The 17,587-nt window shown below is 38.6% G+C and overlaps 1 protein-coding gene and 1 pseudogene across 2 annotated transcripts in view; both read right to left on the bottom strand.

Moving 5' to 3' along the window:
* Positions 1–17,587, bottom strand: part of DNAH7 (dynein axonemal heavy chain 7) — a 349,153-nt gene that overhangs the window by 328,100 nt on the left and 3,466 nt on the right. For both annotated transcript variants that reach the window (XM_054477799.2, XM_054477800.2), the window contains exons 2-4: positions 10,284–10,346; positions 3,438–3,500; positions 545–653 (exon numbers count right to left, since the gene is read on the bottom strand). In XM_054477799.2, the coding sequence (XP_054333774.1) occupies positions 545–653; positions 3,438–3,500; positions 10,284–10,346 (235 nt within the window). The remainder of the gene's footprint in view (positions 1–544; positions 654–3,437; positions 3,501–10,283; positions 10,347–17,587) is intronic.
* Positions 15,513–16,170, bottom strand: LOC129031435 (glutathione S-transferase A4-like; annotated as a pseudogene).

The raw sequence follows: 17,587 nt of genomic DNA on the forward strand, positions 1-17,587 counted from the left end.
ATTTTCTATTTACATATAATTCTCTAAAAGTGAAGATTAAAATTATGATAAAAACAGGATACAAAACTATTTGAGAAATTTTAAAGAACCATGACAAAAAGTTAATATTAACTGTAATCAATCTGATAAACACTACATTTAATGAGTCAAAATAACAAAAACATTAAAATGACTAATTTGGAAGTCATGTTCACAATTTATTAAAATCCACAAAAAATTAAAAAAAGAAATATAATTTATTAAAATCCCTCTTAGAAAAATCTCATTCTTTGATGTAGAGGCAAATTCTGATCACAATAAATAAACGTTTTAGTATCAACATCCCAATTCCTAAAATATCAGCTCTTATAGCATTTACAACAGCCTAAAATAACTAAGAACTAGAATCAATTATTTTCTGAGGGAAGATGTTTGGGAAAATTTTTTTCTACTTGACATTAATGTCATTCAGGTTTTGTACTTCTATTACACTATTAACTAAATATTGTCTGGTCTCTCTCCAGAAATTATCCTTAAATCTAATTTAGAATATTGAAGTTCTTACCATAGGACTGTTCATTTTTAACACTAAATGGTTCTGGACTCTCATCATCCTGCTTTACACTCAAATGGAATGATGGAGCTGCCTGCTGCCAGTGGGGCTTTGTACTCACCTAAAATACAAAATTTAAATAGCATTAACAAACAATATCAGAAAAAACCTTTTTCCATGAAATGCACGAGTGTTTATAAACACAGACATTTTCTCAAACAGATCAGAACATCTGCATAGAAAATACTCAACAGCAGATCTTATTCAAGACTGTGAATGGTCATGGTGTGCACCATTTGGGGGACATTAACAAAAGTCCTGCTGCTGGTTGGATGTGAATGCCTGTTACCCAAAACCAGGGTCTTCATTCTAGAGAGTCTACCCCTCATCCCCAGATATTGTCAAGTGTCTTTAAACCTTCTATTTTAATGAGAAGTGCTCTCTGCTGGTCTCCTCTGCATTCCAGCTCCAAAAGGTCTTCCTGTTCTCATGGCTGTAAACCACCCTAGATTGCTCTGACAACTCACAAATGTATTCCATTGTTTAAGGCAGGGGTGACAAATTATTATACATACACAATTTTGGCAGGCATCATAAAAAGGGAGAAGGCTAATGATGATAGGTTCCTGGCACTCAGGCTCCATGTTGGGAAACAACAGTGTGTGGTGGGGACTGTGGCAGAGGAGAGAGCACCTTTATCTTCTAAAAATGCAATGACTAATTAGCTCAAGCCAATTACTGCAATACTAGAACACAAACCTACTGTTGCTGAAGCCTATGGTTCTTCAATAAACCCAGACAGTCGGATTTTAAAGTAAAATCTATATATTTTTAGCAAATTTAGTCTGTCTCTCCCTTTCAAATCCAAACCAACTTGAAAGTCCATGTCTGTACCGGCTTCTCCTGCCTAGTTTTACTCTCCCTAATCTCTTACTTCCACTTCCCTAATAAACTACCTGTACACAAGTCCTTATTTTAGGTACCTCTTACACAGGAAAATAGGATAAGAAAACATCCAAGACAGTGCTCTTCCATTTTCCACCCGCCCTTCCCATTTCTCAACTCTCGTCTTGCTCCATGAAAGTTTTAAAACTCATAGAAGTGCTACAAGGAGTTGTACAGAAAGGGTGAGAATCAGGTCACCAGCTCACAGAGGCTGGGAGCCAACAGTGCCAGGTCATCCTTGATTTCAACTACAGGGATCACCTCTAGAAGCCTGAAGTCTGTAATGAAAATCACTCCAGGTCATAATTACTGCTGGAGAACTTCTATCCAGGTGCAAACCTTAATACTGTATTCAAATAAAAGTAGTTTTTTAAAAAAATCCATAGCTCATTTTCTAAATATCTGTTGAAAATACGATTTCCCTTAAAACACATAAGACTCAAAGAATGCTGAGGAAAAATTGCAAGACACAGCCAAATACGAATACAAAACCAGGTTTACATCAGTCAATAAAAGCATTTTGGATAACTATATGCTTCGCCCACAAGCAAGAATTATTATGCATCTCAGCCATAGATATTCAATAAGAAAATTTAAATTAAGTTTATATTTCTACATCTGTAAACTAACAATCCACAACAAACTAAAAAATATCTATTCCATTTCAGTTTTTTATCTTTTACACTAGAAAATTAAGAGGGATTTTGCAGAACTAGAGAAAACATGCTATGGCTCGATTCTGCAGGCATTTTACAATAATTTGCCATTATCAATAAAAGTATATTTTCAATTAAAATTTGTATTTTTAAATGTTCAATATAATTAATCTAACAATGTTAGTTCAAGTTTCCTAAGTGAAACTGTCCTTCATTTCAAATTATCAGGAATCTTCTCTGTACAAAGCAACACAAATTCAATTCTATAGTTTGTTCTCAGCTTTTAAAATATCTTTCAAAGCAAATAATGCTTTGGATGAACCTTGAAGACATTATGTTAAGTGAAATAAGCCAGGCATAAAAGGACAAATATTGTATGATTCCACCAATATGAAATACCTAGAGTAGTCAAATACATAGAGACAAGAAGTAGAATGGTGGTTTGCCAGGAGGTGGGGGAGGGGAAAATGGGGAGTCATTGTTTGACGGACAGGGTTGCTGTTTAGTTGGATGAAAAGAGTTCTGGAGATGAGTGGTAGTAATAATTATACAACAATGTGAATGTAATGAATGCCACTGAATACTTAAAAATGGTTAAAATGGTAAATTTTATGTTATGTATATTTTATCAATTTTTTTAAAAATAATAATATTTGCATTGACTTTCCCCTTAAATTTAACTTTCAGGAGTCACAAGATTGTAACTTGGTGGCATTAAACTCCACATAATTACTAGACAATAAATTTTATTACACTAAAATCTAACTTGTACAGGGCTTTATCAACTGAAAATGTCTATTAACTGCCTCTTCCACAAGACAATGACACTTTATAGTCAAAATAATGAAAAAAAAATTCCAAAATCTAAGAAATATTTTGTAGCATGGCATTTTTCTGCTGGAAGAGCCATCTCCTTGAAGATCATCAAATCAACTCAGCTCATTTTCAAACTCAGAAACTGAGGCTCAAGAGATAAGTGACTCCCCAAAGGGCACAGAGCCATTAGAGGCAAAGCTTTACCCCAAGCCCTTTTTTATTTACTCCAACGCTAACACTCCTTTTGCTAACCAATCTTGGCAAGTCATTCATTCAGAATACTGAAATATTCTACATATACAGGTAATTATAGCTTATGGTTACTTTACTAAGATAGTTATTTGTCCTAATATGCACACCTCATAGAATTTCTCCATCAGAAAAGAATCAAATGGAGCAGGAATTCGCTTACTTATTTTCAAGTTAGAAAACTAATAAACATTTTTTGAAGCACAAAAATTCAATGAGAATATATTTGGATAAGTTACCATAGACAGCTGTGGTAAAGCTCTTGCTGGTGCCTTGGACTTTTCTTTGCTGGCTAATTTCTCCTGTGTGAAAAATATCAGGGGAAAAAAGTGTTTACTCTGTTAGTGCTAAAATTGATTCACTGAACCAAATCTTACAGAAAGACTATTTAAAAAGTATATATTATCCAACATATTCAAAGATACACTTTACTGCTTTTTAAATTCTCAGATTTGTCTCAGGATTGTTTTCTTTAGAGCAAGAAAATAAAGGAAAATTATATCCAGCAATACTTATCAGAAAGCTTTAAAAAGTATGCAAAACCGGCCTGGTGCGGTGGCTCATGCCTGTAATCCCAGCACTCTGGGAGGCTGAGGCGGGCAGATCACAAGGTCAGGAGATCGAGACCATCCTGGCTAACATGGTGAAACCCCATCTCTACTAAAAATACAAAAAATTAGCCGGGCGTGGTGTTGGGTGCCTGTAGTCCCAGCTACTCGGGAGACTGAGGCAGGAGAATGGCGTGAACCCAGGAGGCGGAGGTTGCAGTGAGCTGAGATCGCACCACCGCACTCCAGCCTGGGCGACAGAGCAACACTCTGTCTCAAGAAAAAAAAATCACAAGTTCTACCTAGGAACTACTGACACTCACCAATCAAAACTCGCCAGCTCTTGTAAGACACTGCCAGTGCCAATAAACTTTCTTTCAGAACAACTTGTATAACCTCCTCTTTCCCCAATTAAACCCTAATCATTTAACTTGTTCTCCAGACATACTGGAGGCCACCCTAGTCTGTACGTAAGTCCTGGATTGCAATCTCACTTCTTGTATATTATTCTCAAATAAAACCTTTTTACTTGTATGCTGATATTGCAAGTTGACAGCAACTTTCCACAAGTCTCACTTACACCACAGACAGAGACTTCCTTTAAAACTTTCAGGATCCCAGTAGGTGGTTTTCACCTCCCAGCCCAGACCTGCAGCTCTTCAGCAAATGTCTTTGTCATCCAGTGGGCCACAGCCACATCTCCCATGAGGTCTGACTCTAAGGCTCTGGGGAAGGGATGGCTCTTCCAAGTTTGTTCCTTGAGCACTCTCTCTCAGACCTAGAGGGAGTGGCTGCTCCTTATATCTGCTATTCCCCTATTCTTCAGGGCTGTGCTGTCCAAAACAGTATGCACTAGCCCCCTGTAGCTACCAAACACTTGAAATGCAGCTCCTCTGAAGTGAGATATGTTTAAGTGTAAAATATGTACTAGATGTTGAAGACTTAGTACAAAACACAAAGAATGTAAATTATCAATGTTTATATATTGATTAGAGCATATTTTATGTTGATTACCATATGTGTTCCACATTGTTCTAAGAAGCTTACATGAATTAACTCCTTTAATATTCTATACGCTGTGGGGTACATACTGTTGTACCACTTTTGTGCCTATTACGTAGATAAGAAATCATGTAGTCTCTGCCTTCACAAAGCACACAGTCCAGTTAATATTAAACACCGTGTGCTTCCATCTAGGAGAGGATGTGGAACAGAGTATTCTAAGAATGTTTCAAAAAGAAAAAGGGTGGAAGCTAAGCCTTAAAGCATACCTGGATCTCCACAGAGAAGGACAGCAAAGAGCTTACTGAAGTCAGAGGGCGCATCAAGAATTGGAGTCTAAATGTCAATGGCAGGCTTTGAGGCTATGTTGGAGTGGATGGGGAAGGTAATCCATTCCCTAATTCAACAATGGTTCACCAGCTCCTACCATGTGCTGGGCTCATAGACTAAGTCATAGGACTATAGACTAAGATACCTAGTCTATAGTAGTGGAAAGGACTAAGTCCCTCCGCTTATGGAGTACACATTCTAGAGGAGGTACAGACAGTTATTTCAGAACAGATCTATAACATAATCTCAGAAACTAGTATGTACAATGAAGAATAATAAAACAGTGTGAAAGAACAGAGAGGGAAGGAGTGGAAAAGTGCTAGGTTAGATGCAGTAGTAAGAGCCTCTCTGCAGGGGTTATGTTTGAGTAGGAACCTGAATAAAAGGTAGGGGAAGAACGAACTAGAGCTAGACAAGTGGGTTCTGTTATATTATGGAAGACATGGGTTTCAGGGCTTGACTGGCCAGGCTGGCAATACAGAGCCATTGCAGTCTCCTTTTAGGGTGACCTTTAGTCTCAGTTTGCTGAAGACAGTCCCAGTTTACACCTTTAGTCTCAGTTTGCCCAAGCATAACTAGTAGAACTTTCGCTCTCAATGGCATCTTAGTTTAGATGATAAATTATAATGCTATCCTGTTTATGATGTAGAGACATACAAAAGCTATTTCATAAATGGTTCTGATGATACGAACAAGATACATGAGAAGCAGGGGACTAGAGTCAGCAGTGAGGCTAGTTTAGCAGCTTTTTAAGAATAATACAGGCAACAGGAGACATGGGCCTGGATTTACCGAAAATGCTGGTAACAAAAGGTCACCTCTACCTCTCAAAGGCACTGCTCTGATCATACTGCTCCCCCGTTCAGAAACATTTTAAAGCCCCCTGTTGAAGTAGGCACAACTCTTCTTGGTGTCCAAAGCCTTCCTCAACATACTCCAAACTATTTTCCAGCCTCTCTTAGTTTCTTTGTAGCCATATGATTTGTGTGGCCAGTGAAATGTGAGCACAACAGGAAACACAGTTAAGTGCTAGAGGGACAGGCAGTTAAGAGCTGGAGGGACAGGGAGTTAAGAGCTGGTGTGCTTCCTCCATCACTATCTCACACCCATGGAGCCCATGTGTTCCCACTGGCATAGCTATAAGATGCAGCGCTACCTGACCCTCATCAGACTTCACGTGAGCAAGGCCTAATCTTTGTTGGGTTAAGTCTCTTTGTCAGATAGTATTAATTACCCTATCAGAGCCACCAATAGGTTCCAAAATATCTCCCTGTTAAAATCTAGCTCTTTCTTTAAGACCAATATCGAAAAAGTTTACATTTCATTTCTTAACTCCAACTGTAAATAATTTCCTTTGAAGATGCATAGCATTCTTTATTGTTTAAATTATTTTTGGCTGGGTGTGATGGCTCATGCCTGTAATCCTAGCACTTTGGGAGGCAAAGGGGAGCAGAGTGCTTGAGCTCAGGAGTTCAAGACCAGCCTGGGCAACATGGTGAAACTCCATCTCTACCAAAAAAGATACACAAAAATAACCTGGGTATGGTGGTGGCATGCCTGTGGTCCCGGTTACTCGGGAAGATTGCTTGAGCACAGGAGGTGGAGGTTGCAGTGAGCCAAAACTGCACTACTGCACTCCAGCCTGGGCAAGAGAGAGACACCCTGTCTTTAAATAAATAAAATATATTCTGATACATGAATTATGTGTACACCTACCTAAACTGTTCTCCTAACCCCTCACCCCACCCCACCTCCACCTACTAAATCAGTCTTATAGAGATGAGTGACATGGTTTGGCTGTGTCCCAACCCAAATCTCATCTTGAATTATAGTTTCCATAATCCCTATGTGTCATGGGAGGGACCTGGTGGGAGGTCATTGAATCATGGGGGCAGTTTCCCCCATGCTAGTCTTGTGATAGTGAGTTCTCACAAGAGCTGATGGTTGTATAAGGGGCTTCCCCTTCACTTGGCCCTCATTCTTCTCCCTCTTGTCTCCCGCCACCATGTGACGAAGAAAGTTGCTTCCCTTTCCACCATGTTTGTAAGTTTCCTGAGGCCTCCCCAGCCATGTGGAACTGTGAATCAACTAAAGCTCTTTTCTTCATAAATTACCCAGTTTCGGGTATTTCTTCATAGCAGCATGAGAAGGAACTAATTCAATGGGAAAACTGACTTTAAAGTCATTTTAGCTTTATCTTAAAAAATTATAAAATGGTGAGGCTGGGCACAATGGCTCACAGCTATAATCCCAGCACTTTTGGAAAGCCAAGGCAGGAGGATCACTTGAGCCCAGGAGTTCAAGACCAGCCTGGGCAACATGGTGAAAGCCTGTCTCTACCAAAAATACAAAAATTAGCTGGGCGTGGTGACCCATGCCTGTGGTCCCAGCTACTGGTGAGGCTCACATAAGCCCAGGAGGTAGAGGCTATAGTGAGCCATGCTCACACCACTGCACTCCAGCCTGGACAACACAGCAAGACCCTATCTCAAAAAAAATTACAAAATGGTTAACCATGCCCTAAAAAATGGATAACTAAAGATAAGAAAAGAAAGGAAAGGAAAAGAAAAGAAAAGAGTGCAATGAGCTTCAGACAGTACTTTCTGAAATACAAGCACCAGATTAAGGGAATGTTTCACACATATACAATGCTGTAACCCAAATGGTTCTTGTTTCTACAATTCCCATTGGGCTACACAATGGGAAGGGAAATATGAGTACAACATTTTCAAGCTAACAGGTGCAATAGGTGTTCTCAGAGTTGAAGCCTTCCCTTTGGGGAGAATGAGGGTGTGGCAAAGGCCTGAGAAGAATGCAGTTATAGATGACAGAGAGGAACAGCTCTGGGATGTCTAGTCCAAGTGCCCTGGAATTTTCAAATCAGGGACAGAGGTAATTCGAATGACATCTATTGTCCTGGAGTCACTACAAATATCCAAAACACCCTATGTAACCCAAGCCTCCTATACAACAACCCCATCACTGCTACCACCCTGACTTTTTAAGATCTCTGCATCGTCCATTCTTTCTGAGCTATTTCTCCAAGTCTCACCATCACTCTAGGTGAAGAAGGGTGGTGAGGACCTTAATGTTTCCTTCTTACATTGCAGTGCAGAATATGTATCTCATAGAATATTTTACAAATAGTGCTTCTCTAGCTAACCAAGACAAGCAGCCACACATATGTCAGAAAAATCATCTGGCAAATGATGCCTCACATCCTGCTGGCCTCACCTTGGATTCCAGACATGGCCGCAGTAAACAGTTCTGTGCTAGCTTCTCACATCAATAGAATATCTTTTGTGGCCGGGCGCAGTGGTTCACGCCTGTAATCCCAGCACTTTGGGAGGCAGAGGCGGGTGGATTACCTGAGGTCAGGGGTTCGAGACCAGCCTGGCCAACATGGTGAAACCATATCTCTACTAAAAATACAAAAATTAGGCGGGCGTGGTGGCATATGCCTGTAATCCCAGCTACTCAGGAAGCTGAGACAGGAGAATTGCTTGAACCCAGGAGGTGGAGGTTGCAGTGAGCCAAGATTGTGCCACTGCACTCCGTCTGAAAAAAAAAAAAGATAAAAAGAAAAAAGAAATGTTTTTTCCTTTCTGCAGTGGGAATCCTCTAATGCTGCAGTATGGGACTCTAGGAAGAGCCCACTCTGCTCACACACATGAGCAGCCAGAAGAGGATGGGAGTCAACATCCCCAGGAACAATCTTTCACCAATACAGGATGAAAGATGACAGATAAATGCTATTCCTTGACCGTCCTCAGGTGATCAGTTCCAGGAAGCATTCTATAAGCTCAAAGGTCATGGCAGGACACACCAGTTACCTACTGTGCTAATCAACTTGATAGCCCATGGTTGTATGGCCTTTCCTTCTTCCTACTTTTACTCTCCTCAATCTCTTATTATCGCTTCTCAAATACACTACCTGCACCCAAGTCCTTGTTTCAGATACCTCGTGCACAGGAAAATAGGCTAGGAAAACACGTAAGTCAGTGCTCTTTCATCTTTCCATCTGCCCTTTCATTGTTCAACTCTAATCTTGTTCCACAAAAGATTTAAGACTCGTGGGAGGGATATGAATGAGGTGTACAGAAAGGGTAAGAATCAGGTCACCAGCTCACAGGGCCTGAGAGCCACCAGTGCCAATTTCAACTACAGAGTTCACCTCTAGAAGCCCAAAGGTCCATAATGAAAATCACTCTACGTCTTAATTACTGCTGGAGAACTTATAGCCAGGAACAAACTTTAATATTCAAATAAAAATTTTTAAATAAATCAATGTGTTTAAATACCTCTTAAAAATCTAATTTCTTTTAAAAGACATAAAACTCAAAGGATACGGAAGGAAAAATACAAGAGCCAGTCAAATATGAGCACAATATAAGGTTTTAAATCAGCCAACAAAAGCATTTTAGACAATTACATGCCTTGCTGACTAGAAGAGGTTATTCAGCTCAGCCACTGAATATTTATTCAGCAAGTAAATTTAAATTTAACATGTCAAAAAAGCTAATACCTTTTTTTTCAATTTTAGAATTTGTCAAATTTTTTAAAAGAGAAAATGTCTATTTCATTTCAGGTACTTATAAACTAGAAACAAGATAAATGTTTGCAGAACTAAAAAAAATGCTTTGATTCTATTTTGTAGAACTTTTGGTAATCTTGGTATTATTAATATGAGTAGGTACACAACTTAAACATGTACTTGAAATGTCCAAGATCATACACTTAAAATTTTCATCCAAGTTTTTTTTATTTCAAAACATTAGGAATCAACTCTGCATAAAGCAGTCCAAATTCCATTACACAGTTCATGCTGAGCTCTTAAAATGTTTCAAAACAAATAATATTTGAATTGAAACTCCACTTAAACTCAACTTCTGTAGAAGTTATAATAGTTTAACTCAACAGCATTAAACTCAACATACCTAGACAGCAAATTTTATTCTGTAAAATCTAACCTGTACCCAACCATCCTGTACATACCTGAAAATTACAGCCTATAGTTATTTTATTGATATTATTCTTCCTAAGCTATGTACCTCATAGAATTCCTCCATCAGAAAAGAATCAAATGGAATTTAAAATTGTATAAAATTTAAAATCAGAAATTCAGTAACTTACTTTCAAGCTTGAAAAGTAGTAAACAAACATTATAATAAAGGAATAAAGTATGATGGTATATTGGTAAATTACCATAGACAGCTGTGGTAGAAATCTTACTGGTGTCTTGGATTTTTCTTTGCTGGCCGATTTATCCTGTATGAAAAACATGAAAAAACAAAACTGTTTACTCCGCTAATGCTAAAATTGATTCACTCAACCAAATTTTACAGTGTTTATTGTAAGCACATATCATCCAAAATATTCTAAAACATACTGTACAAATGGCATGATCTTGTATACAGAAAATCTTAAATAATTCATCAAAAAATATTAAAGCTAGTCAATGAGTTCTTGTATCCAGCTAGGTTGCAGGATACAAGATCAATACACAAAAGTCAAATGTATATAGGATACGCCAGGAGGGCGATGCATCCCAATTCCACAGGGAGAGGGCATGGAAGCTCCGCACCCAGGACCCTCCCAGGCCTCTCCCCATGTGTCTCTCCATGTGTTTTTTCCTGATTTGTATCCCTTATAACAAAACAGTAATCATATGTATTTTAAAAATCAATTGTATTTAATTGTATTTAATACAAAATTGAAATTAAGAGACAATTCCATTTACAATTGCATGAAATGGAATAAAAGACTTAAGAATAAATTTAACAAAAGAAGTGTAAGACCTATACAATGAAACCACAAAACATTATTGAAAAAAATTAAAGTTCTTAATAAATAAAAGGACAACCCATGTTCATGGATTGAGAGACTAATATTGTTAAGATGCAATACACCCTGAAAATATTCTACAGATGGAACATAATCCCTATCAAAATCCCAGCTTCCTTTTTTGTAGAAATTAACAAATTGATCATAAAATTAACATGGAAATGTATCAAGAAGAATCAAACAATCTTGAAAAAGAAGAACAAATTTGGTAGACTCACACTTCGAGATTTTACGACTTACTACAAAACTACAGTAATAAAGACTGCATTGCTCTAGCATAAGGATAAACAGAGATCAAGGGAAAAGAATTAGGAGTTCAGAAATAAACCCAGACATTTATGGGCAATTTATTTTTCATGAGGATTCCAAGACAATTTAATGGGGAATTGGGCATATCTTCTGGAATTCTGTCTGAAACTAATTTATTCAAAACTTACTTGGCCCTACCTCCCTTCTCTATAACTAAAACTTCATTTTTTTTTTCCTAGAATGGTCTACTTCCTAAGGTGAATATGTATTCTGGTTTTTCCCCCCGCAAACTGCCATAAGTAACATTTGAACCTCTTAGCAGTAACCTTAAGAGAAAGGGGCTAATCTCCTTTGCAGTAGAGAATAATTCCATGGTAGAAGTTTTGTCTAGGTGAGAGGAAGCATTTGTTGAAAATGACAATTTGACCTATAAAGCAGATAATATGAGTTGTGCTTCTGGCCAGTTGTCAATTTATCTCCTCAGCTCCAAATCTGCCTTTTTTGCCCTCCTTTGGGATATGTAACAGGATATTATAACATTTCTCCTTTGACAACCAGCATATTATCATGGGTGCCAAGAAGCACTGTAAGAGGAAGAGGCTTTCTTCCTGATTCCAGTGCTTTTTCTCATAGCTCCCATGGTGTGGCTGCCAGCAGTCAGCAACCTTGTCAATCTATGGTGTGAGGCTAACTCAGAGGCAGACACCCTCCAGCAAGTTTCACCAGCATCCCTGTGGGCAGCTTTCCACAAGTTTCACTTACATCACAGAGGGAGACTTCCTTTCAAACTTTCAGGATCCCAGCAGGTGGTTTTCTCCTCCTAGCCCAGACCTGCATCTCCTCAGCAAATGTTTTTCCACCCACTGGGCCACAGCCACACCTTCTCCCATGAGGTCTTAAATCTAAAGGCTTTGGGGAAGGGATGGCTCTTCTCTTCGAGCAGAGAGTTTAACATTCTGGTTAATATTAAAACTATGTTTCCGGCTGGGCGCAGTGGCTCATGCCTGTAATCCCAGCACTTTGGGAGGCTGAGGTGGGCGGATCACAAGGTCAAGAGATCGAAACCATCCTGGCTAACAGGGTGAAACCCCATCTGTACTAAAAATACAAAAAACAATTAGCCGGGTGTGATGGTGGGCACCTGTAGTCCCAGCTACTCAGGAGGCTGAGGCAGGAAAATGGTGTGAACCCAGGAGGCAGAGCTTGCAGTGAGCCGAGATTGCGCCACTGCACTCCAGCCTGGGCAACAGAGAGAGACACTGTCTCAAAAAAAAAAAAAAAAAGAAAAACAAAAACAAAAAAACTATGTTTCCATTCAATAAAGAGAGATAGCTTGGAGTATTCAAAAAATCCACTTGCAGTCTGTCCATTATCCCCCAAACTGTCTTTTCCAAAATAATGAGGTTTATTTTCAATGTATATGTCCTCCATTCATAGATAATCTCTCTTTTCTCTCTCAGTCTAAAGATTTTCTGCTTATCTCTGGTGTTGTTTCCCTTATAGAGGCCAAGGTGGTATTTACTTTTATTTCTATCACTTGGCCTTTAATACATTTTTCAGTCAACTACCAAAGGACATTGTTTTTGCTGCAGCAATTTGAAACTCTCTCTAATGTGCCTTTTGTCCTCTCCCTATTATTTTCACTAGTATGCAAACATCTTAAAATTTCATCAGAAAAAGTATCAGCCTTAATCCTATATTCCCTCTAGCAATTGCCTGATTTTTCTGCTCCCAATTTCTCCAGAATGTTCTCCAGTGAGGTATTTATTCCTTGCATACCACTCTCATCAAGAGCTCCGATTACCTCCACAATGCCGAGTCCTGTGGTAAATTCTCGGGCCTCATTTTACTCAATCTTTTAACAGTATTTTGACACAGTTGATCACTGTCTCCTTCTTGAATACTGTCTTCACTCAATTTCCAGAATGATTATATATTTTATGCTCTTCCTAACTCTGTGAACACTTAAACTTTTCATTGCCAATTCATTCTTTTTTTTAAATTCATTTTTAAATTTACAAATAAAAATTGTATACATTTATGGTATATAATGTGGTGTTTTGATATATGTATAAATCGTAGAATGGCTAAATCAAGCTAATTAACATATGCATTACCCCACATACTTATTTTTTGTGGTACGAGCACTTAAAATCTACTCTAATAGCAATTTTCAAGGATATATTTTTATGAAGTCTAGTCATCATGATGTATAATAGCTCTCTTGATCTTATTTCTCCTGTTCCTTCTCATTTTCTGATCTTCATGTGACAGACATCCCTCAATCCTCAGGTATGTTTCCTTTCTAATTGACCCTATCCAGCCCAAATATTTTAAATATTACCCATACACTGGACTCTCCCAAATTTACCTCCCCAGTATTAACCTTTATCCTAAGTTCCCCACTCCTATATTTGATTTTTGCTCTCTCCACTCAGAGGTCAAATAGACATCTCTAATTTAATGCGTCCAAAATATTGTTTGATCAATCAACTCCCACAAACTCTATCAGAATTTCCCCATATTTTCTTAAACTCAGTCAATGGCATCACCATTAACACCATTATTTAAGCCAAAATCCCTGGCACCATCCTTGATTCCTCCCTTTTTCTCATATCACACATTTAATTCAGTAGCAAACCCTTTGAGCTTTACCTAGAACATATATCCTGGATCCAACATCTCACAATATCCATTATTACCATAACCATGGTCTAAGGAATTGCAAAGAAAGTGGAGAGTGGAAAGAGAGATCGGGGTGGAGAAAAAGAAAGAATGGGGGATCAAGAAAGAAAGGGAAGAAGAAAGGAGAAAGAATCTTTATTATATCATATGTCCATTACATACCTGAATCTATTCTGATGTCCATTCTCTTGGATTTCCCAGTTCAGTAAACCATACAAAATCTGTTTTGTTTTTTGAAGTTTGAGTTCCATTGTACTTACTTACATTAAAAAGAGCTTCTACTCTTGGTCTTCAGTCTCAGTGACTTAAAAATATGCATGTGACTACATCTACCTAACAGCCTAGTCTCTTAGTTGCTTAACCTCCTCATCTGTAACCTTGTCTTCCGCTTCACCTCTGCCAACCACTTTCATGGCAACCCCTCTAGGATCTTATCACTAAATATGGCAGCTCTTGAGAAATCTTGATTTTAAAACATTCTTTTCTCTGATCACCACATCCTTTGCTCCCAGCAAGTACGATCTGATGTCCTCCTATATTTCTTTGTTTTGATTGAGACCTCTAATATCTAAGCTCCTTCTCAGTATCCATCTGCTCCCTCATATCTTCTCTTCCTCCTTGCCCAATTTAGGTTCTACAGTCCATAGTCACAACTACACCCTATCAAATACCCTCAACTCCCTCTGGCGCATACTTAACTAAACCATAATCCCATTGGAATTCAACTACTTACTTTCTCTATGCTTGTACCCAAGTAGGTATATATTGCTCAAGGAAAATCACATCTCCAGTCCTCCTGGATTCACTTTAAGTGCATGATTACTAATCTCAGACATCCAAAACTTTTGAGATTTTCTAATATATTTGGTGTCCTAAGTTTTCTAATGACCTATCTCCAGAGTTTCTCACACATCATCATTTTAGTACTTGAGAATGCCTCCATCTTCCTGTAACTAAGTCTACAGACTTACGATCACACCTTCATCATTCTTTTATCCTTCATCTACAAGCAGTTGGGGACACTATTGCACCTACGATCACAGGCCAATCCCTCCATCTCCTTTCACTTTATTGAAGACAGTGCTTTTCTGATAATCCCCCTTCTTCCTTGAATTACCAATGCCTCCCTTTATACTACAGAACTCCCATCAACATTCAAAGAAAGAATGTTTATTTTTGTTTTAATGTTACATTTAATCAGCATTTGCTGTTAATGGCAGCATGGTTTGGTTTTTGTTTTTTGTTTGTTTGACACAGAGTCTCATTCCATCACCCAGGCTGGAGTGCAGTGGTGCAATCTTGGCTCACTGCAACCTCCACCTCCTGGGTTCAAGCCATTCTCCTGCCTAAGCCTCCTGAGTAGCTAGGATTACAGGCATGTGCCACCACACCAGCTAATTTTTGTATTTTGAGTAGAGATGGGGTTTCGCTATGTTGGCCAGGCTGGTCTCGAACAACTGACCTCAGGTGATCCACCCGCCTTGGCCTCCCAAAGTGCTGGGATTACAGGCATGAGCCACCACGCCTGGCCAGTTTGGTTCTTTTCAGACACTTTCCTCCTAGGATCTACAGTTTGCTTCTATTATTCACTACAGAAGGCATGTGCTGATACTGTGGTTGGATTGTTAATTCTTGCCATCATGTGACCTGCTGCCACTAGAACTGCAGAATGTTTCTAACTAGTTCAACATACTGAGTATCAAGGAGCGGCTTCCTCTGACTCCCAGGTTGCAGGAATTTCTTAATTCTGGGGATGTTGCGATTCCTGTTTAAAATGCCTTCAGCACAGGGAAGTCAGAAAGAACAGAAGCATTGAGTTCTTCTACCATTAGAACAGCTTCTAACAGTTGTATGTCTGCCCAACTGAATTTGTTGCCAACGAGAAGATCCTCTCCATGGTCTTTCAAAATCTTTTCAAAGATGGCCAACTACTGGGTTTTAGCTTTCTTCACGACTGAGCAAGGTTCTCCTCTTTTTCCTCAGTGGGCCAGCACCATCATCATCATCAGGTCCAGGGTGCCCTCAGCACACATGTTGATCTTGACTCTCTCCTTCAGGTCCTTCCCACAGACATTGTACTTAGCAGCAAGGTAGCTGAGGATGGCTGTAGGCAGTGTCAGCATCATTCCATCAATTTCAACCAAAGGCACTTGGCCAAAATGCAGGCGTCTATCCTTCTGCAACTTTTCATATTATATTATCTTGTTTCAATAAATTCTTCTTCAAATTCTATTCCAGCTGCAGCCAGCAGCCAGAGGACTGACTCCATCCTGCCTCTGACACGAAAGTAGTAGAGCTTGGGTTTGGCTGCCATGCTTCCTGGCTCAAGGTTTTCTGTTCAGCTATCTGGAAGCTCCAAGAATGTTTATTTTTAAAAAGAAAAGAGGCCGGGCGCGGTGGCTCATGCCTGTAATCGCAGCACTTTGGGAGGCTGAGGCAGGCGGATCATAACGTCAGGAGTTTGAGACCAGCCTGGCCAATATGGTGAAACCCTATCTCTACTAAAAATACAAAAATTAGCTGGGCATAGTGGCTGGTGCCTGTAGTCCCAGCTACTCAGGAGGCTGAGGCAGGAGAATGGCGTGAACCCGGGTGGTGGAGGATGCAGTGAGCCAAGATCGTGCCACTGCACTCCAGCCTAGGGGACAGAGTGCGACTCCGTCTCAAAATAAATAAATAAATAATAAAAAATAAATAAGAAGAAAAACCTTCTTTAATTGTGCTTTCCACTCCAATTACCACCCAATTAATTTATCTGTTTCCTGTACCAAGATTGTCTGTGCAGACTATATTTACTCACGTCTTATTCTCTTTAAAATTAGGAAATATTTCAAACATATAGAAAATAATATCATGAACACTTGTGTATCTTCAACCCAACTCTTTGCCATCCTGGAATTTTGTGTTTATCATTCCTATGCAAATTTTTACTGCACTTATTACTACATATGATTGTCAAACAACCTAAGATATTATTACTACATGATTTTAAGTTTTATATAAATGCCATCAAACAATTTGTATCCCTTCTGCAACATGCCATTTTTTAATATTACATTTTTGAAATTTATCCCCATTAATACGTTTCTCAATGATTTTCACAGCTGTATAGTACTCTGTGAGCATAGTACAATGTATCCATTCCATTCTCTAGTGAATGAACATTTAACTTATTTCCAATGTTTCTCTATTACAAAAGATGTCTCAGCGAACTCCTTGGGCATGTATTTTAGTACAAACACACACAGTTCTTAGGCATGTATCTCATATATACACACATATGTGTGTGTATATGTAACATAAATATATATGTGCATCTGTTTTGTCCCCTTAATTCCATTGGTTTATTATCTGTAAAAAAATTTTTATTATATTGCCTAATTTACTATGATTCCTGATAGGTCTTGATATCTGTAGGGCAATTCCCTCCACTTTACTGTTCTTAAAAATTATCATAAGCAATCTTGACCTTTTTTCTACCATGTGAAATTTAGGATCTACACTGCGCGAAATTTTTTAGGACAATGATAGAAACACATTGAATACTGACTCTTCTCTCTTTTGAGCACAATATATTTCTTTACTTAATCAGATTCTGGGAGCATATCCTTCAGAAACATTTTGTAGTAGTCTTCATAAGGGTGTCATATGTCTTTTTCAGACTTATTCTTAGGTATAAATATTTTAAATGAAAAATTCATCATAGGACCTCAACAACTGTTAATCCAACT

Source organism: Pongo pygmaeus, chromosome 11, assembly GCF_028885625.2.
Source record: "Pongo pygmaeus isolate AG05252 chromosome 11, NHGRI_mPonPyg2-v2.0_pri, whole genome shotgun sequence".
Lineage (NCBI taxonomy): Eukaryota > Metazoa > Chordata > Mammalia > Primates > Hominidae > Pongo > Pongo pygmaeus.